Source organism: Mustela erminea, chromosome 18, assembly GCF_009829155.1.
Source record: "Mustela erminea isolate mMusErm1 chromosome 18, mMusErm1.Pri, whole genome shotgun sequence".
NCBI lineage: Eukaryota > Metazoa > Chordata > Mammalia > Carnivora > Mustelidae > Mustela > Mustela erminea.
The window spans coordinates 19,773,288-19,793,063 of record NC_045631.1 but is presented as its reverse complement, the minus strand read 5'-3'; the positions used below and the strand labels follow the sequence as shown (position 1 = coordinate 19,793,063).

Here is a 19,776-nt window from a genome sequence, read left to right as displayed (position 1 = left end):
CTCGCTGCGCTGTCGCCACTCTGTTCTGCCATCTGCCCCTCAAGCGAGTTCCCGTCTCAAGATCTTTGCCTGGGATGCTCTTCCCCCAGATGGCTTCCTCTTCTGGTCTTAGTTCGAATGTCATCTGCTCAAAGCCGCCCCCCCACCAACACCCAATCTAGAGCACTAGCTGCAGGTCCCCATCTGATCAGCCTGTTTTTTCCTTCTAATGCAGGATCTGAAATTAGTTTTTGTTCATTGACTCTCCCCGCTAAAAGATCAGTTCCGTGGAAGCAGAGATCCTGTCTGTTCTCTTATAATACCTAGCAGTTACAACTGTGCTTAATATATTCTTTTTATGAATTTATGAATGAGTTTGTATTTAAAGGCTTATACTGGCACAAGCTATTCCCTCCCAGACCCCCTGAGAAAAAGGCAGAAGTAGATGCTAACAGCTTTGTTGGGCAACCTTGTACGTGCTAAGGGACAACAGCCTAGGCGACTCGCCACCACAGGGCCCTCCAGGGCAGGGAAGCGGGGCCTCTCTCTAGGGCACATGGCCAGGTAGAAGCAAGGTGGGCCCAGGCACCCAGAACAGTTGGCAGGAAACCATTACTTGGACACAAATGAAGAATGAAAGGTATGCTCGTACTTCTTATCATTCCAATTAACATTCAACCAATGTTTATTGAGAGCCTAAAATATACCTGACACTCTCGTATGCTTATCACATTTAATCCTCATAACCACCTTGTAAGGGAGGAATCATTAGTGCTATTTGAACAATGAAAAATTGAGGCTCAGGGAGATTAAGTGGCTTATTCAGTGCTCCCCAGATGTTAAGTACAGAAGGTACAGAAACAAGGGTCTGAATTCAGGCATGCTTGATCCCAAGTCTGGAACCTTCCCCACTGCACCACACTAACCCTATAAAAGGGTGAAGGGAAACTCAGCCACATGCTCAGCATCAGGCTATACCCAACAGGCACAGCCAACCGGGAGGGATGGGAGGGAGGGAGAAAGCCCCAGAGGCGACCTGGCCCCTTCCAAGAGAGCAGTGCTAGGGCTCTCTCTGAGGGGTTAGAGAGAAGCATGGAGGGGAGGGGGCTGGAATCCAACCCAGGGCTTTCCCCTAAGGCTCCCTCTGAGTGCAAGAGGACCTCGAGGAACAGGACAGAAGCACAACAAACTGTCCCTGCCCCGGTGGGAGACAGGAAAGGGCCTTCAAGTTTAAGCCAGGTAAGGAGACCCAAATGACACGTCTTCTGGAGGGAAGGGGAGAGGAGGGCACAAAGGTTGTGGGGGGAACCTGAGCTAGCGGAATGGGAAGGGAAGGAAAGATGAACCCCGCTTGGAGTGTTGTACTTTGGTTACTGGAGCTAAGTCCTTCACGGCAGGCCCCGTTTATGTGCCTCTCAATCTCCCACCTCCCATTCTGGCCAGAAAGGAAGGCTTCCTACTGAGATTCTGCTGTCCTGTTCAGTCTCTCTTCTCAGGCTTTTTCCAGGACTTGCGGGTTTCCAGGAAGATCTTGACCAGGGACAGGAGGATGGGCACGGCCATAGGCAGGAAGAGCGGGATATAGATGGCAAACTTCTGGTCATCCGGGAAATAGAGGAGGTGGAGGAGCGAGGGATCAAAAAAGGCACGCTCTGAGGACGTCACAGCTTCCTGGCTGGCAGTAAAGGCAGAGGCTAGGTGCCCAGCGGCCAACTCCTCTGCCGCCTTCTGGACTGCAGCTACAGCCCTGTACACCTAGGAAGTGGGCAGGGGGATACCATTAAGTCCTAGGCACCAGAGGGGTGTTGGGGCAGGAGTGGGACTGGGTCTTACTGTATTTGCACTGCCTGGAGTTTGCCCAGGATATGGAGATCAGTATAAAAGGGCTACAGTGTATCTTTTTTGTGCCAGCTTAAAACCTCACACCCCATCTGGTGTCCTGCCCCCTAGAGGAAACCTGGGGCACTCCCAGATGTATGCCCACACACACCCTGGGCCTCGTCTGGCTCTGGTCTCACACCATACCCTGGCCCTTGCTGGCCACTCTGGGTCCTGTCACAGAATCCATCCCCTGCCCACTCACCTCAGATGCCACATCGTCCTTGATGACAATGTTGCTGATCTTGCCCAGAAGCTGAGCCAAGGAAGTGAGAGTGGTGGTGGCCGTGGCCACGTTCTCCACTGACCGAGCCCAGAGCAGCCGATCGAGCTCCCAGATCGTTAGCCCTTCACTCTTGGGCCCTGAAAACAGGCATTTCAGAGGTATCTGGGGCTGTCCAATCCCGAAGAGCAGCCTGTAGGAAGAGTGAAGTCAGGAAGGCTGGGAGTAGAAGATGGCTAAGCTTCCTAGAATAACAAGGAAGATTTTCAGTCTTACCCAGAACCACGGAAGTCACAGGGAAGTGCCTCGGGGTCTCGGAGAGGTAAGTGGCAACATTCAGCAGAACACAGCCTCAAGCCCCATTTTAACCAGTGTTTTTGCTTTTACCTGCTTCTGGATTAGATTTCTAAGATCTTGTTTGAAAAAAGGTCCCATGGCAACAAGATTTCTGGTAATACCTAGATTAATCCCCTCATCCTTCTTACCCTCTCTTTGGACAAATGGGACCACTGAGCCTTTAGTTAAGGGGATGATCCAGGACCACTTCTTTTTTTGTTGTTTTTTAAAAGATTTTATTCATCTACTTGAGAGAGAGAGAGTGTGGGGGGCGGGGCAAGCAGGGGAGGAACAGAGGAAGAGAGACAAGCAGATTCCACACTGAGTGTGGAGCCCAATGCACGGCTTGATCCCACGATCCAGAGATCGTGACCTGAGCCAAAACCAGGAGTCAGCCGCCCACCTGACTGAGCCACTCGGGTGCCCGGATCCAGCACCACTTCTGATAAACAGGTGATTGTGCCTCTCTAATCCCGCACCCAGGGCAGACATTGCTAATTAATCAGAATCCTCTTTCCTGATCCTCCAAGGCACAGCCCTAGAATCCTCAGCACAGGGCATCAGGCAGCCACTACCAACATAGCGGTTAGCATCAGAATTCATAGCTCTTTCCTTAAGCACCCCTAATCATACCCCAGGGACCTGACGTTCAGGAGTTTGTTTTTTTTCTCAAACAGTTTGTCAGCAACTACTCCTTCTTAGGAGAAGAAGGTGATCCTTAGAAAGCTTGCTTCGTTTCCCTGCAGCTGTAGGCACAGGGGAGGTATCCCTGCCAGGTGAGATGTCATTCTACTCAGCTAGGGAGGCTGGGGTCAGACTCAGTGGAACATCCCCAGGCGCATCAGCCAGGACCTCACCGCAACTGGGCCAGGAACACCTCCATCACTCGCACCATGTCCACCTCGACCCTCACTGGCAGCTCCGAGCCATTGTAGGCTTTGGGGTCCACATTGTAGACCTGCAGGGGGGAAAGGAGGTTGCCTCAGGACCACACCCAGATGGTTCACGGCTCTGCCCTAGACACTCCGGAGGCGGGGAGAAAAAAAGACCTTAACGTCTCTAGAAATTATAAACCTGATGGTCTAGCTAATATTTTTTTGAAAACCTATTAGGAGCTTTTCATAAATTATCTCCATTATCCCCTCAAAAGTCCTGTACAAAATATTTTTTATTCCATTTTACGAGTTCCTATGAGAAACTCCCAGTCTAACCGGAGAAACAAAGTCCCCAGCCTTGCAAGACTGCCATAAACAGGGCCAAGATCTAAGATGGACACACAGAGAAGTCCTCAGTGAGTGCAAACCGCTACATGCAAAAGGGTCGTATTATAGAAAACAGTGACAGAAATAAGAAGCTGTGGGGCCGGCAGGGGAGAGGACGAGCTCACAGCACTCTAACCTCCTTGGTGCTGCCCCTCCCACAGGCTGGGCCATGGAGGACACCAGAGGAATAACAGAAGGAACAGTCTCAGGGAACATGTGTCTGTCCCTAAAGCTGGGGCTCTAGGACCATTACCATAATGCCACCCCAGCGGGGACTGTGGAAGGCGTTGGTGGCCACTGGAGCCCCATCCTTGTCCTGAATGTACAGTGGGGAGTGAGCAAGCTCGGGTACATAGAGCAGAAAGTTGAGCACAGGGTAAAGGGAGGCAGCGCTGGATCCTGCGGTACAAAGAGAAGGTTAGTCAGATTACCAAAACCGACTGGGTCTAGATCTCAGTTCCCGGTCAGCCTCTAACTTTCTGGTCACTCACTCTGGGCCTCATTTTCCCCAGTTGATAATCACCAGGATAACCTCCAGTCCTGGGTTTCTGCGGTCAAGGATGTCCTCTGAACATTCTCCCAAGATGTGCCACAAACATGTAGAGTTCTTAGCCCCTCAAAGGCCCCTGGAATCTCCCCCTCTCTAACAGGCCCCCTTCACTATCTAAGATCACCATCTTGGGCATTGCACCAACACACCTGTATAACTATAGCCCATTTTATACATAAGTATAAATATGACCTCATGTCAATTCCCTCTTAATCCTTCAATAACTAGCCATTCACACCAGGTAAAGGCTCAAGCTACTTACCATGGGCCTTATGATCTGGCACCAGCCTGCCTTGCCAGCTTTACTTCAGTCACTCCCTCACAATTCCTCTACACTAACTCCGCTGAGCTTTCTGAATGCCTATCTTTTCTGCCTCTTCTGCATCTAAGCTCAGAGTTTTCCTCGCCTGGAAAGCCCTTCTATCTCTGTTCTCACCGCTGCTGGAGGGAGAGAGAGGGGGAGGGAGGGAGGGAAGAGAGGGGAGAGGGAGGGAAGGAGAGAGGGAGGGAGGGATCACCTGTAGTCCCTCCCATATCATGGTCCACGCTGGCCTAGCCTTACTGTCTGAAATCCCACAATGAGTGATATACTAACTTCGGTTTGCTTATATTACAGCTTGTGGTCATCTCTTCTTTATAGGTACCACCCTCACACTTTTTAAAGTCTAGAATCCCAGCTTCAAACCTCAATCAGCAGAACCTTCCAAATTCTGCCTTCACGTACTTTTGCTGTTATCTTTCCTACATACGTGACCGTATCTTTCCTGGATGACTCGCACGGAGGGAGATGCAGCCTACCATGTCTTTTTAAAGCATTGGGAGTCATGTTTAATAAATGTTCCTGGGGGCGCCTGGATGGCTCAGTGGATTAAGCCTCTGCCTTCACCTCAGGTCATGATCTCAGGGTCCTGGGATAAGCCCCACATCAGGCTCTCCGCTTAGCAGGGAGCCTGCTTCCCCCTCTCTCTCTGCCTGCCTGTGATCTCTCTCTGTCAAATAAATAAATAAAATCTTTAAAAAAAAATGTTTCTGGATATGCTTCATGAGTCTCATGAAAAAGGAGCCTAAATGCCCAAAACTTCCTTGATGCCCTCAGGCCACCCAACCTGGGAACCAGAAGGATACACTACCAGCCTCCAACCCCACCCTGAGCCTTCAGGGTCCCTCCCCAGCCTGGCAGATAGACCCTCGTCTTCAGCTCACCCAGCCGGGACTCCACTGGGTTAATGACATGGGGGAGGCTGTGTGCAGCCAAGTAGTAGCTGGAGGAAGCCGGGTCAAAGCGGGGGTTTACCCCCAACACTGCATAGTAAAGAATCTGTAAAGCAAAGAAAGGAGAACGTTATTTTGTATATTGATTCATGCTCCACGTTGTCCCAAAAAGGATCTGAAGTGCCTTAAAAAGATACAGTGAGGGGCACCTGAGTGGCTCAATAGGTTAAGCCTCTGCCTTCAGCTCAGGTCATAATCTCAGGATCCTGGGATCGAGCCCCAAATCTCTCTCTGCCTACTTGTGATCGATCTCTCTCTCTCTCTCTCTCTGTCAAATAAGTAAATAAAATCTTTAAAAAAAAAAAAAAAAGATACAATGAGGACAGGACGAAATATAAGAGACAAAATCAGAGCTGAGAGAAAAACAGGTGTGGTGGGGGGGCAGGGCGGGGGGGGAACAAAGCTCAGGGTAAAGTTAATACAGTAAATGCATGCTTTGAAACTGCATTTTTTAAAACCAGACTTTCTAAAACAAAGAGGGAAACAAGAAGAGCCTAATTCAGTATCCGCAAGATCAACTCAAGTCAGTGATTCAGAAGTACTCCCACTAGCAAGACCTGATAAAAATGTCTCCCACATTTTCCCTAAAAGGACACTGTGTGATACATTCTTCACACATAGGAAGCTACATTCTTGCCATCTTCGCTGCTACTACATTAACATATTTTGGGAAGTTTTATTTTTAAAATAAATTCCTTAAGGATGGCACAAGTGGGTGAATATGGTTCTAAAGGGGGCTGTAAGGAAGGCTGTTTTTTTAAACAAACCTTCACAAAAGTCCCTGAGCTGGACACCACGGTGGGAAAGCAGACACTAGTCATATATACACACAGGCAATTCCTAGCAAATGAGTGAGCTCTAAGAACTGGGCGAACAGACTCCACTTGAAAACAATATGGAAGACTCTGGTGCGGTCAGGGAAGGGACTTGCTTGCTCCTAATCTCACCTGAGAGTCCACAGAGAAGTTGCCCGCAGCACTGAGGGCACTCAAGAAGGGCCGCACATAACGCCGGACAGCCCCCTCGATGTCCCAGTGGACGTCATGGGACTTGGGGTCTGGGTTGAGTAAACTGAAGGTGATCTCATAGCCTAGAAAAACAGGAGTCAGGGAAGCCAGAGGCAGTCGTACCCTGCACTGAGTTGAATTTGTTTCTCCTCTGGGATGGGGTTGGTGGCCATCAGTGAACCCAAGGGAGGATAAAACTGGGAGGAGGGACACTAAGTCCTTTAAAAAGGTGAAACCAGGGGCTCCTGGGTGGCTCAGTGGGTTAAAGCCTCTGCCTTCAGCTCAGGTCATGATCCCAGGGTCCTGGGATCAAGCCCCGCATTGGGCTCTCTGCTCAGCAGTGAGCCGGCTTCCTCCTCTCTCTCTGCCTGCCTCTCTGCCTACTTGTGATCTCTGTCAAATAAATAAATAAAAATCTTAAAAAAAAAAAAATGTGAAACCACAGAAGAAAGGAGTGAAGAGTCCCCATGCAGATTCCCCTTCCGCCCCATCACCTCCGCATCATTCATTTCCCTGTCCCTTCTCACAGCAAAGCCCCGTCACCCTACCCAAGCTGGACTTGAGAGGCCGCCTCTTATCAGAGCTCCACTTGTCCTCTGGAAGGTGGTCAGCCAGGGCTGCCGCGAGCACGTCCTCGGTCAAAGACATGGCCTGTGCTACTTGGATTACGCGGCGGCCCACGATGTGAAAGGCCTCCCGGTGCGTGATCCCTCTCACAACTGCTGTCCTATCGGGCCCGATGTAGCTCATCATGTCCTGTGAGAGGCCACCAAGGGACAGAACGTTGAGGGCTCAGGGAAGAAAGCAGAAGAGCATGCTGGCTCCTGTCTCAGAGAATCTGACATTTTGCCACTGACCGACAGGCCTACCCCTCCCTCTAGATTCATAGTGAACACCTATCTCAGCAGCTCTGACCAATCAGTGCGCATGAATGTTTTCATTCATTTCTGTTCCCTTACCCTTCCCAGCAGACTTAAGTCCCAGGAGTGATCTAGATCTCCACAGGCTGGAAACTAATAGGAGATGCCATGCTGAACACAGACAGCAGAATAAATACACACCTGAAAAGTCTGATATAAGTAGACAGCACGTGGCAAAGAGGCAAGCCCTGGAATGCTCACAGTAGCATTCTTAGAAATTCTTAGCACTCTTAGAAATGCTAAGAGTCAAAAACCAGAAGACAATCCAACTGCCCATCAGCAACAGGATGGATAAATTGTGTGGTTATGTTTCAATAATGAAACATATTAAAAAATGAACAAATTAGACTCAACTACACATTGATTATCACAGATGATTCTCTCAAACACAAACGTGGAACAAAACGAAAGTTGCAGAAGAACATGTGGGGTATTAATATGAAGTTCAAAAATTTGTAAAATTGTGTATGTTGCTTAGTGAGATACAAAGCATATGATAAAACTTGAATGAAAAGTAAGAAAATGACACATATAAAATATGGTCACCCTGGGCCAAAAGGGAGCAGGTCTGCGTAGAACCATGGAGATGCACGAGTTCAGCAATACGGCTAGACTGTAGTGTGCAAGCGGGGGTTGGATACATGGATGGTCATTAAAATTTTTTCATCTTTTTGTAAGAATTATATATTTGGGGGCACCTGGGTGGCTAAGTACGTTAAGCCTCTGCTTTCAGCTCAGGTTGTGATCTCAGGGTCCTGGGATCGAGCTCTGCACTGGGCTCTCTGCTGGGCCGGAAGCCTGTTTCCCCTTCCACCTCTGCCTGCCTCTCTGCCTATTTGTGATCTCTCTCTTTCTGTCAAATAAATAAAATCTTTAAAAAGAAAAAAAAGAATTACATATTTCATCACAAATTGTAAAAGAAAACAGTACGTGATATAGTTCCCACTGAGCCTCTTGCTCCTCAAGTGAAAAGGTCAATGTGTCGCCCGTATTCCCATAACAACCCATTCAATCAAGCTTCTTTTCTTTTTCATCCTGATTTTTTTTCCCACTTTAAATGGTCATCGGACCTTGGTCTGGGCTTTAGAAAGACCCAGGGTCAATGAAAAAATCCCTATTTGCATTCTGTTTTTTTCCAGTTTCATTCTTTAAAAAAACTATTTGTTAAAGAGTTTTCTGGAGCAAATGCCAGCAATGGGGGGTGCTACTGCAAAGACGAGGTGACCTAGGAGAGAATGAGCTGACGGGATAAGGCAAGACCGCAGCCCCTCTGCTCACCCTACCTGGGGCAGAAGCGAGGAGTTTTCAGAGATCACGTACACAGTCAGGGAGCCCTCTGCTTGCTCCTGCGGCTCAGCTAACATGGTTTCTGCCTCTGGGGACAAAAGCAGGAGGTGCACCAGAAGCAAAAACACCATTCCCTTTCCCTCTAGCCCCCTACAGAGGGCCTGAGCTTTCCACCTCCCGCTCACACCTGGCTGGCACTGAGGCCAGGTTCAGCCCCCGGTGGCCCAGGCTGAAACAGGTATCTCATTCCCAGCTTTCCCAGAGATTCTGAAGTTAAGACAAGAGATTGGAAGAGGAAAAAGAGGGCTTCGTGTTAAACCAGCATAATCACCCCTTCGGGTACCTTGCATACTGCCCAGGGACAAGGCCTCCTCCTCGCGCTCTAAAGCCCTTCGATAGGCCTTCTGGAAACGGCACTTGATTTTCATTTTGTCTGAGAGGAAAAGGGAGAAGCAAGGTAAGAAGACTAAGTACAGACCTCTGTCCTCCTTCCTAGCCCCCACACTGTCCAGTGTCTCAGGACAGCAAGGATATTGTTTGCAAAGACCAAGAAGCTGCAGCCAATTCTAATTATTTCTACACAGATGGTATCAAATACAGGGCACCCCATCTCCTTCCCCTAACTAGCTCTTGCCTCTGCCTGTGGACATCCTACTATCAACCATTCCACCATCCTACCATCAACCCTCCCAAGGGGAAATCTACTACAATATTCACTCTACTAACAGGTGAAAGGAGAAAAACCAATGATCACTTCAATATGTGCCTCAAAATAATTAAGTTCAATGAATGTTCTTGATACAGATAAGATGCACACTTAATGACAAAACACTAAATGTAGTTCCATTATAAGTAGTAATAAGGGGCGCCTAGGTGGCTCAGTCAGTTAAGCATCTGACTCTTGATTTTGGCTCAGGTCATGATCTTAGGGTCAGAGGATGGAGCTCCACACTGGGCTCGCTGCTTCAAAGGAAGCCTGCTTTCCCTCTCCCTCTCCCCCTGCTTTTGTTCCTGCTCTTGCTATCTCTCTCTCTCTCTTTTTTTTTTAATATTTTATTTATTTGACAGAGGGAGAAGGGGAGGGAGAGAGAGAGAGAGCGAGAGAGGGTGCACAAGCAGGGGGAGTGGCAGGCAGAGGGAGAGGCAGGCTCCCTGTTGAGCACAGAGCCCGATGCAGGACTCCATCCTAGGACCCTGGAATCAGGACCTGAGCCAAAGGCAGACGCTTAACCGACTGAGCCACCCACGCATCCCTGTGTGCAACTCTTGATCTTGGGGTTGTGAGTTCCAACCCCATGTTGGGGGTAGAGATTACTTAAAAATAAAATCTTGAAAAAAACAAAAGGAAACAAAACAATATCCTTCAAGGGCTTCCCTTCTCACCCAGAATAAAAGCTGTATGTGAGTCTAGCCTCCTCTGCCCCCTCTGCCCTCACTCTGGTCTTACATCATCTTCTCTTACTCTTTCCCTCATTCACCTCCCTCTCACCACAATGGGATTCTCACTGTTCTGCAAAGGCATCATTTCTGCTCCTACTTGAGGACCTTATACTTGCTGATCCCTCTACCAAAAATGTTCTTCTCCCAGATACCTATACAGTTTACTCCTTTATCTCTTCTTAGCTCTTCATTTGGAAGTCTTGTTTTCAAATGCTGCCCTCCCTGGCCGTGCTTCTAAAACAGCAATGATCTCCTTATCCCCCAAGAAAACTGCCCTATCCCTGTCCTGAACTATTTTTCTCCTCGCCACCCAACATACATTTATTTACTCAAGGCTTTTTTCCTTCCTGCTTCCTGCCTGGCTTCTTAGGCTGCTTGCTTTTTCTATCTAACAGATTAGAAAACCAAGATTTAAAGAGGTTAACAACCTCACCCAAATTCACACAAATAAGTAGTAGAACCAAGGCTTTATTCAGCTCTCTTACACCAAATTCCATACTCTCGGTCATTCCACTATCCTACTCCATAATACGTCCATATTACAGAATGGCATGTCACTAAATACGAAAAATTCCACAACAAATTGATAACAATCATGTTTAAACTAACAGGTGCGGTATGATCCATTCTTGTTTTGAGAAACAAAAACTATGTGTGTTTACATTAGCTCAAACTGTATGAAATATGATTTTTTATTTTATTATTTTTTTTAATGTAAGCTCCCTCCCCAGTGTGGAGTGCAACACAGAGCTTAACTCACAACCCTGAGATCAAGACTCAAGTGGAGATCAAGAGTCAGACAGACACTTAACCACCTGAATCATCCAGGGGTCCCATGAAATATTAAATGTGTATTACCAAGGTTAAAAAGCTAGACAGTAAACAGCATACAGGAATGTCACGGTCTGGACTTGGCCTTCTCATCCAGTCACTCCTAAACTTTCACTTCACACTTCAGAAAAGTAAAACTTCTCACAGATCCCCCAACACGTTGATTCACCCCTCCATGCTTCTACACGGGAAGCAGTAGAGTTTGTTGGTGAAAAGCCAGAACACCGGAATCAGTCAGGCCTGGATTTAAATCCCAGTTCCACCTCTTACTAGCTAGCTGTGTGATCCTGAACAAATCAAAATCTCTTAAGTCTGTTTCTTCATTTATAAAATGGAGATCATAATGTTAAGAGAGGATTAAATGAGGCAGCACATGTAAAGTCCTTTACCTAGTTTCTGGCATATAATGAACAACTAATATTAGAGATTATTATTACTGGCTCATGCTGTTCCCTTCTTCCCTTCCCCCATTTAACCTGAATTCCTGCACATCCTTTAAAAATCCGGCTTAAAAATGACATCCCCAAAACTTTCTCTGCCTGCCTTTCCTCCCAGACAGTTAAAGTCTCTTTCTTTGGTGCAATCGTGGTTTCTTAAATACTTTTGATTGTGATTTCTTTATCTAAGTGTCTTTCTCTCCTACTGGACTATGAATTTCTTATAAACATCATCATTTCCTCATGTACTCCAAAACCCCTGGTACTGAAAAGTACCTAACATTCAGTAACCTATTTCACATTAAATTTAATAAGGCCTGTATACAACCCCAACTTGATTCCAAACCCAGTGTCCTCTCCGCTACATCCCACTTCCTCTCCTATCCCCTAATGAGTAGTAATTGCTTCTCATCGGGTAGCATAACTGTTTTATGAATAAAACTGTCGCCTTAATGGTGAACACTGAATTTAAAGTTGTTTTTCTTCTACCCAACCACACCGTTCATTCAGAGAGGGCTTTTAGTAAGTTTTTAACTTTAAGGGACACCCACGCTCGTCTTAGCTAACCCATCTCTGGACTGAACTCCGACCAGAAAGGCAGCCCTGACTCTCCAGGAACTCACATTTCAGGGGGATCTCTCTCTCATGCACAACGGTGAAGGGCAGCTTCTCCTGGTCGTCCAATGGCACTGATTCTCGGGTAAACACGACAGTGACGCGCACCGTGAGCCGCAGCTACGGGAAGGAGCACCAGGGCCAACAGCTGAGTCTCCACCTTGCCAGTGGGCTGTCCCCCTGGCTTTCTCCCACCGAGCCCTCTCACCTGCAGGGCATTCAGTCCACTGATCTGGGAGTAAGGCAACGGGGCCCGGTAGGTCTCTGTGGTCTTCCACCAGAGCGGCAACCCCAGCAGGATGGCCACCGCAGCGAAGAAGAGAGCCGCCCGCTTGCCTCGGATCACCTCTGGGGGGTACGGAGGTAGCGACTTGAGCCGCTGGAAGTGGGCTTAGGTGCACGCCCCACACCCGACCCTTAAGAGTCCCAGCAACCTGCACTCAGAGGCTCTCCGGCCGCGTTCATAGGTAGGAATCCCTGTGCTAGGGGCCCAAGTCTAAAGGGATCTTGTCTGAAACGACCCTCCGACCCCCAGTCCGCGGGACCTCTTGCATACCACAATCCCCAAATCCCTCACTCCTCCCTCTCAATACACGAGCCGCGGGCCCCGCCTGAAAGCCACCGAACCTAGGTCTGTAGCGGCTTCCCCCGGAGCCGCCATGCTTCCTTCCGGTTGCTCTAGGCGCCGAGGGCGGAGCTACGCAAGCCGCCCCCAATCGGAAACCCGCAAGGAGGGGGTGGGACCACGACAGCGGTCGCAGCCAATCGCGAGCCGCACTCCAGGGGCGCGGAGAGGAAAAGAGGTTGAGGGTGGGCGGGGTCCACAAGGAGCGCGTCGGCCCGTTTGAAAAGAGTCTCTCCCGCGCCAAGGGCAGTCGAGGAGGTGCGCGGATTTCTGTGTTGCTCGAAAACTCTTCGTTAGTCCCCCGCTTTCTTGCAGAACACATCCCTAGTCCCACGGATTAAGAGCGCAAACTCTGCAGGCGTTATACACTAGTTGGGCTACCACAGGCAGCTCTAAATCTCAGTTTTCTCATCTGGAAAATGGATACATTTACTAAAATGAGCTCACTTAGGTTGGCTTGCCCAATCCATAGAGCTCAGGGGGCTTGATCTAGGGCTCATAAATTCCAACCCCACGTTGGGTATAGAGATTACTTGAAGAAATAAAATGCGCCGCCTGTATGCCTCAGTTGGTTAAGAATCTGTCTTTGGCTCCGGTCATGATCCAGGTGTCCTGAAATTGATCCCCACATCCGGCTCCCTGTTTAGCGGGGAGCCTGCTTCTGCCTCTCCCGCTGCTCGTCCCCGCCCCCCACGCCCAGCTCGTTCTCTCTCTCTCTCTCTCACTCTCTGGAATAAAATCTTTAATTAAAGAGGTGCCTGGGTGGCTCACAAGGTTAAGCATCTGCCTTCGGCTCAGGTCATGATCCCAGAGTGCTGGGATCCAGTCTCACATCGGGCTTTCTGCTCAGTGGGGAACCTGCTTCTTCGTCTCCCTCTGCTGCTCTCCTTGCTTGTGCTCTCTCGCTCTCTGTCGAACAAATAAATAAAATCTTAAAAAAAAAAAAAAACTTTAATAAAGAAATAAATAAAATAAAATGAGGTCATTCATGTAAAGAGCCCGGCACAGGAGACACCCAAATATCACCGATCACATAGCTGTTTATCCATATCATAGAACGTCTCTTCTGGGCGTCCTCTCCTCAAGCCTTAAATATGGAGGTGGAAAGCCAGTAGTACCTTTTTAGCATATTTGGCTCATTCAGTATTTTGTTAATTCATTTGAATTCATTTCCAACTCGTATAAGTGAATACTTCACCTTAAATTTTAGAAAATTCACAAGCGGATTCTGAATCCTGGATCCAGAATTCTGGATCACTTAGGTTTAAATCCTGACTTCTTCACTTCACCTGAGTGCTCTCAAGAGTTTAATTAATTAACCACTCTGTGCCTGTTTCCTCATATTAAAATAGGGATAGTAATAGTATCTGCTTTATACAGTGTTGTAGTAAATGAGTTACTAAATGTAGAGTGATTAGAATAGGGCCTGGCCTGCCAGGAATACATAGTCAGTGCAACAGGGGATGCCTGGGTGACTCAGTTGGTTCAGTCATCTGACTCTTGGTTTCAACTCAGGCATGATCCCAGGGTTGCTGTGGGATAGATCGAGTCCTGCGTTGAGCCCCATGCTCAGCAGGGAGTCTGCTTGAGATTCTCTCTCTTTCCCTCTGTCCCTTACCTTGCTCAAGCAATCTTTCCCTCCCTCTCAAATATATAAATCTCTTATTTTTTTTAAATTTATTCGAGACAGAGAGAGAGCATGCACAAGTGTGGAGGAGTATCAGAGAGAGAAGGAGAAGCAGACTCTCCACGGAGCCGGGAGCCCAATGCGGGGCTTGATCCCAGGACCCTGAGATCATGACCCAAGCTGAAGGCAGATGCTTAACTGACTGAGCCACCCAGGTGCCCCTAAATAAAACTTTTTTTAAAAAACAAAGTACCATATAAGTGTTATCTATTTTTATTAATATAAGGGCAGGTCCCACTGGGCCTACATCCCCATGCTGCAGTAATTAGCTGGGTGGAGTACTTTACACAGAGCCTGGCCTCCCCAGTTCACACAAAACACACCTAGTTCTCTCATCTTTTCATCCCCTCAGACAGACCAGGTGTTTGATGTACCCCCACGCCCCAGCTAAGTGGGCAAACTTTAGCATGAAACCTCAACAGGTCTACCCTTGCCCAGACCCTCAATCAGCCTTCTCTGTGTTCTCATCTACCCCAATGGGAATGGGCAAGAGCCCCTGGCAACCTCCTAGACAGCCTGCTCCGTCTGGCGGTCCTGAGCCTTGGGGCTTTTCCATGTTGGGCAGGAGCCCAAGTGCTGCTCCTGCAGTGCCCACCCTACAACCCCAGCACAATGTGTCAAGCCCCAGCAGGGTTCAACGCAGAGGACAAGTGAGAGACTCCCATCCCCTTATCTGTTTTGGGCTCTGTGCAAAAGCTGCCTTCAGGAATTGTACAAGTTCTCACCTTCCTCCATCCTTCAGCTGCCCCCTAGTGCCTGAGGCAGCAGTCCCTGAAGAACATGCAGCCGTCTGCACTGCCCACACTGCAGCCATGGACATCACCAGCAAGAGCTGAGCCGGGAATGGTGACTCGGTGTACCCCTCCCTCATAAACTTAGAACCCAGGAAAACTACCCTCCCCACCTCCACAGGCAGGAGGCCCAGAGACAGTCAATGGAAATCAGAAACTGAGGTGGGAATTTGATGTGTAAAACAGACAGACAAATTAGCATGGTTTGCTACCATTTATTTGCTTTGTGGTATGTACCCAAGGCATGAGTCACATCTGGTGTCTTACTTTCTGATCCGAGGAAGCAGGGCAGGAAAGGAAAGCCCAAGGAGAAGCTACCACATCATGAGGAAATTGTGGGGGCTGAAGGAGGCAGGGGGAAACCCAGGCATCCTGCTCTGACTTCTAGCAACTTCTCCTGTCTTCAGTCACAAGGGGCGTCCTATCTTCCCATCCAATGGTCCCGGGTGCAGCAGTGGGACGGGGGAGGGGAGGACAAGAAAAGGAAGATGACTCAGTGCTGGATGGAGGCATCTCTGCTCTGCATGGCTATTCGGTCCTAGCCGTAACTATAGGCAAAATAGGGTGCAGATGGCCAGACCAAGGGCTGTGGTGTGGAATGCGTACTCAGTAGGCGTGGTTTGCAATATAGAGGGACTGTGCTGCTGCTCCCCCGTCTTCTCCGCTGCCTTCATACTTGCCCTGGGCTGCAAGCCCATTCACCTGCAAAAGGATGAGGGGTAGGAGGGAGGTGGAGTAAGCGGTCTGACACTGCCCAGAGGTGCCAAACCCTGCCCAGGCTCTAGTCTGTGGGTGCTGCCCTCCCACCTAGCCATACCCCTCTCCCACAATCACCATCTCTAGCTCCCTACCTCAGCCCGCTTGATGAACTCCTCAGTGGCAGCCCCAGCATTGTCTTGTTGCCCTCTCCAGGCATTGAGGGCAGAGGCCTGAAGGGCACGCCCATAGGAAAAGGTGAGGGCCCAGGGCCGAGGAAGGGGGCAGCGGTTGATAGCATTGAGGTTGAGTGATGCCTCCTCTTCACTCTGACCCCCAGATAGGAAAGTCACTCCTAGAGTAGAGACGAGAAGACAAACTGGTTGGTCAAGCCCCTATTTTTCCAGGGCAAGGGACCCATGAAGGCCACAAGAACCTGAGAATGGGTCTTAGGGACAGAGCAAGTTAGGAAGCAGGGCAGTACCTGGGACAGCTGGGGGCACAGTGCGACGCAGGGCAGTGACAGTTGCCATGGCGATCTCCTCTGGGCTATATTTAATGGGACAGGCATGGCCAGGGGTCACCATGTTGGGCTTGAGCAGGGTCCCCTCCAGGTACACGTGATGGTCACTCAGGGCCTTGTACACAGCAGCCAAGACCTGGAGATCAAAGGAGGCTTACTAAGATTCTGGTGGCCCCTTTTTTAGGGGAACGTGGGCATGACTGTGAGGGTCAGTACAGGCTCAAACTCGCAGGTGTGTTCTGGGACAGTGTAAAGGGTGCTTGGGGTGAGTGCCTGCATCTGAGCCAGGGACTATGGGGAACAGGCTCCCCCATCAGGCTGCCCTTGCAGTATGTGTCTGTGTGCGGCTGTGGACTCACCTTCTCGGTAACATACTGACAACGTTTGAGGTCGTGGTCTCCATCTGGCAGGATTTCAGGCTCCACAATAGGCACAATGCCATTCTGCAGGTAAGAGCAGAGTAGCTTGGGCGGGGCAGCAGGTGGGAGGGGAGAAAGCCCTGTACCCCTCTCCCCACTAGGCACAGGGCACCCACCTAAGCCCCTTACACACACATATACATACCTGTTGGCAGATGCTGGCGTAGCGGGCCAGCACGTTGGCATTCTCTAGAATGGCAAGTGCTGAGGGTGTGCGCTCACTGATTTTCAGCACGCAACGCCACTTGGCAAAGTCAGCGCCATCCTTCTTGTATTGGGCACAGCGTTCCGAGAGCCCATCCAGCCCTGCAGGCATAGTGCCAGCCTCATCACTCTGCCCTTCTTTGCCAGCATCAACCATCCAACAACCCTGTGGTCTTCACCCACCCATCCTGTACCTTGAGTGGTGGTTTCTCCGTCAGTCCCTGCTAGAGGCACTACGCCCTTGTCAACCTGTAGGGGAAACACACAGACAGAGGGCTGAACCCAGGCAGGATTCCCCTTGTCAACACACACACACACACACACACACACACATACACACACACACACATATATCTATTTCCATGTTCAGCCCCCATCAAGGGCCAGTGGCTGCACCTTGATCCCCACGACAATGCCTTTATCCTGAATGGTACGAACGAAGGGAACGCCATTATCGTCTTTCTGGTAGAGTGTCTCATGGAAGAAGATGACCCCGCCAATGCACTTCTTCACACGGTCATCAGCACTGAACAGGACCTGGCGGTACAACCGGCGGTTTTCCTCTGTGTTCTCCACACCAATTTGGCTCAGCCGCTTAGCCATGCTGCCTGGAGGCAAAAAAAAGAGGAGTAGCAAGCTCATTCCCAGGGCTCTCTGGCCATCTCTACCCCACCCCACCTAGGCACAGGTCCCCACCTACCTACAGACTCATCTGCAGCCAGAATGCCTTTGCCTGGGGCCACAATCCTGAGCGCAATGTCAGACAACTCCTTTTTCTGCTCAGCAGAAAGGGCTGGGTATGAGTGGGGCATGGTGACAGCTCTGTGGAGTAGAGACAAGATATAAAAGCTGGATCCGGGGCGCCTGGGTGGCTCAGTGGGTTAAGCCTCTGCCTTCGGCTCAGGTCATGATCCCAGGGTCCTGGGATCGAGCCCCACAACGGGCTCTCTGCACAGCGGGGAGCCTGCTTCTTCCTCTCTCTCTCTCGCTCTCTCGCTCTCGCTCTCGCTCTGTGTCAAATGAATAAATAAAATCTTTAAAAAAAAAAAAAAAGCTGGATCTGACCTAGGACTTCCTCTGCTTCCTCTCCTGGCCACATGGGGGCCAAATGGCCTCCCCCCACCTCCCAACAAGCATAAAGCTAGGAACAAGGCAGTAGTCCTTGGCGTGGGTCCTGGGCAACACAGTGGCACCAATCCCTCTGACAGCTAGCAGGCTTAGGGCCCCAGTTCCCACATCTCCTTTTGTCTCTGGTGGGCACCCTTCCCAGCCCTGGGGAAAGATGCGGGGTGGGGGTGGGGAGGTGAACTGCCCAAAGCTACAGGTCTTCTTGTGAAACTACTGCCCAAACAAAGATCCAGTCCTTCTTTCACTGAATCTGGCCCCTTCGGGTAGGACATAAGCCCTGGCCTTTGCAACTTCCATCTTACCATCTTCAGCAAGACTCCTAGGAAAAGCATACTTACTTCCAAGGCTTCAGAATGAAGCAAAAGTACCTATCATCCTCTTCCCTCGGGTTCTGGAGGAAAAGTGGGTGACAAGTGGGGTGCAGGAGTGGCACACATAACTGCCATAGGCTTCTGTAACCTCTTCTTTTCCATACCCCAAATCTGACTGCCTTTGCAGCCAGATGGGAGCAAAGGACCAGAGTTGAAAGGAGTAAGCAAAGGGCCTGAGAAAGGGAGGATGGAGCAGGGAGATCTGTGGGGAGGTGACAGAGAGACAGGCTAACTAGCCAAGGGAAAGACCTAAACCAGGGGGAGAGAGTAGGCAAGACAACTGGGCCAGGAACTTAGCCTAGAAGAGGGAGTAGGCTGAGATGAAAATGGGCTGGCTGGGAGAAGCTGACCCCGAGGAAAAATTCTGTAGGCAGAGGAAGACTTGGGATTAGAAAAGCTGAGGTCCGGGCATGAGAGCTAAGAGGAAGGGGTCCTGTGGGAGAGGCTGAACCATAGGGTTTCCGAGTGGACAGAAAGGAGAGAGGATTAAGAAGAGAACCGAGAAGGCACATCCAAGGACCCCCGAGAGTAGGGCAAGGGTGATAGAGGGAAGAGTCAGGGAGAGGAAGGGGAGATGCTGAGCAGCTCTTGCCTCGCCGGATTACCTCACCTGTGTGCAGCAAGGTGCGCAGCGAGTTAGCGGCGTCAGCCACAGGAAGGGCGCGGATTCAAATCCACAACAGCTGCGCCTGAAGCTCAGGCTCCTGTAAATGAGGCTGCGGATGCCGCAAAGCTACGTGACTCCCCCGAGGGGAGGGCACATCCCCGCCTTGGCCACGCCCCCTCCCCGGACTGGTGACCAGACAGAGCCACGCCCACTGAGGCGGGGCCACGAGGTGGAGTGACTACCCCGCCGGGTTCTGGGAGGCTGTCTTCCCACTCCCACCTCCTTACCACTTGGGTCCCCGGAGGCAAGAACTGGCTTTGCCCTCATTTCTGCCACAATCGCTTTTACCATGTGCCGGGCACGGGGCTGGATGCAGGGGTCTGAGCCTGGTCTGATGAAGGAGTCACCTAAGTAGTTGCAACTGGTGGGGTAAGGAGAGGCACGAACAAAGTGTGGTAGTCCGGGGCAGAGAGTAGGAATGAGTTTCTCTGTCCTCACCCTCTTATTTAGGACCTAGCCTGGAGGGGGGGATGAAGAAGGTAAGAGAATGAATCCTTGTCTGTCCCACCCCCAGGCTAAGAGCCAAGGAACAAGCAGTCCAGTGCCCAGTGTGTTTGAGGAAGCAACGGAAGGGAGGAGGAACCATTGCTCTGGATGCAGGGGGAGGGTGGTATGGAGGGAGCCCAGG

The 19,776-nt window shown here is 50.1% G+C and overlaps 2 protein-coding genes across 3 annotated transcripts; both read right to left on the bottom strand.

Moving 5' to 3' along the window:
* Positions 1-631: 631 nt before the first annotated feature.
* PIGS (phosphatidylinositol glycan anchor biosynthesis class S) lies at positions 632-12,759 on the bottom strand. The gene is made up of 12 exons (XM_032320302.1): positions 12,665-12,759; positions 12,246-12,385; positions 12,046-12,157; positions 9,058-9,147; positions 8,711-8,802; positions 7,056-7,263; positions 6,448-6,590; positions 5,432-5,546; positions 3,932-4,077; positions 3,274-3,374; positions 2,063-2,273; positions 632-1,734 (listed from the first exon to the last, which is right to left on the bottom strand). Exons 1-12 carry the CDS (start codon positions 12,696-12,698, stop codon positions 1,459-1,461), a joined length of 1,668 nt encoding a protein of 555 aa, XP_032176193.1. The 5' UTR covers positions 12,699-12,759; the 3' UTR covers positions 632-1,458.
* Positions 12,760-15,335: 2,576 nt separating this feature from the next.
* Positions 15,336-19,232, bottom strand: ALDOC (aldolase, fructose-bisphosphate C). Of its 2 annotated transcripts, XM_032320303.1 has the most exons (9): positions 19,092-19,232; positions 17,683-17,804; positions 17,379-17,590; positions 17,177-17,231; positions 16,924-17,084; positions 16,719-16,802; positions 16,321-16,495; positions 15,992-16,191; positions 15,336-15,842 (listed from the first exon to the last, which is right to left on the bottom strand). In XM_032320303.1, exons 2-9 carry the CDS (start codon positions 17,792-17,794, stop codon positions 15,747-15,749), a joined length of 1,095 nt encoding a protein of 364 aa, XP_032176194.1. In that variant the 5' UTR covers positions 17,795-17,804; positions 19,092-19,232; the 3' UTR covers positions 15,336-15,746. The 2 variants fall into 2 exon arrangements, with proteins under 2 accessions (XP_032176194.1, XP_032176195.1); XM_032320304.1 differs by lacking the exon at positions 19,092-19,232 and having other exon boundaries at positions 17,683-17,909.
* Between the last annotated feature and the right edge of the window lie 544 nt (positions 19,233-19,776).

Coding starts and splice junctions, on each gene's coding strand:
- PIGS (XM_032320302.1), bottom strand. CDS start 12,698: ATGGCGGCTCCGGGGGAAGCCGCTACAGACCTAG. Junction 12,158..12,245: donor GTGGACTGAATGCCCTGCAG/GTGAGAGGGCTC, acceptor TCCTTCCCGTAG/CTGCGGCTCACGGTGCGCGT. Junction 3,375..3,931: donor CCCGCTGGGGTGGCATTATG/GTAATGGTCCTA, acceptor TCCCCCCTGCAG/GTCTACAATGTGGACCCCAA.
- ALDOC (XM_032320303.1), bottom strand. CDS start 17,794: ATGCCCCACTCATACCCAGCCCTTTCTGCTGAGCAGAAAAAGGAGTTG. Junction 17,232..17,378: donor GCATTGTCGTGGGGATCAAG/GTGCAGCCACTG, acceptor TTTCCCCTACAG/GTTGACAAGGGCGTAGTGCC. Junction 16,192..16,320: donor TGTGCCCCCAGCTGTCCCAG/GTACTGCCCTGC, acceptor TCTCTACTCTAG/GAGTGACTTTCCTATCTGGG.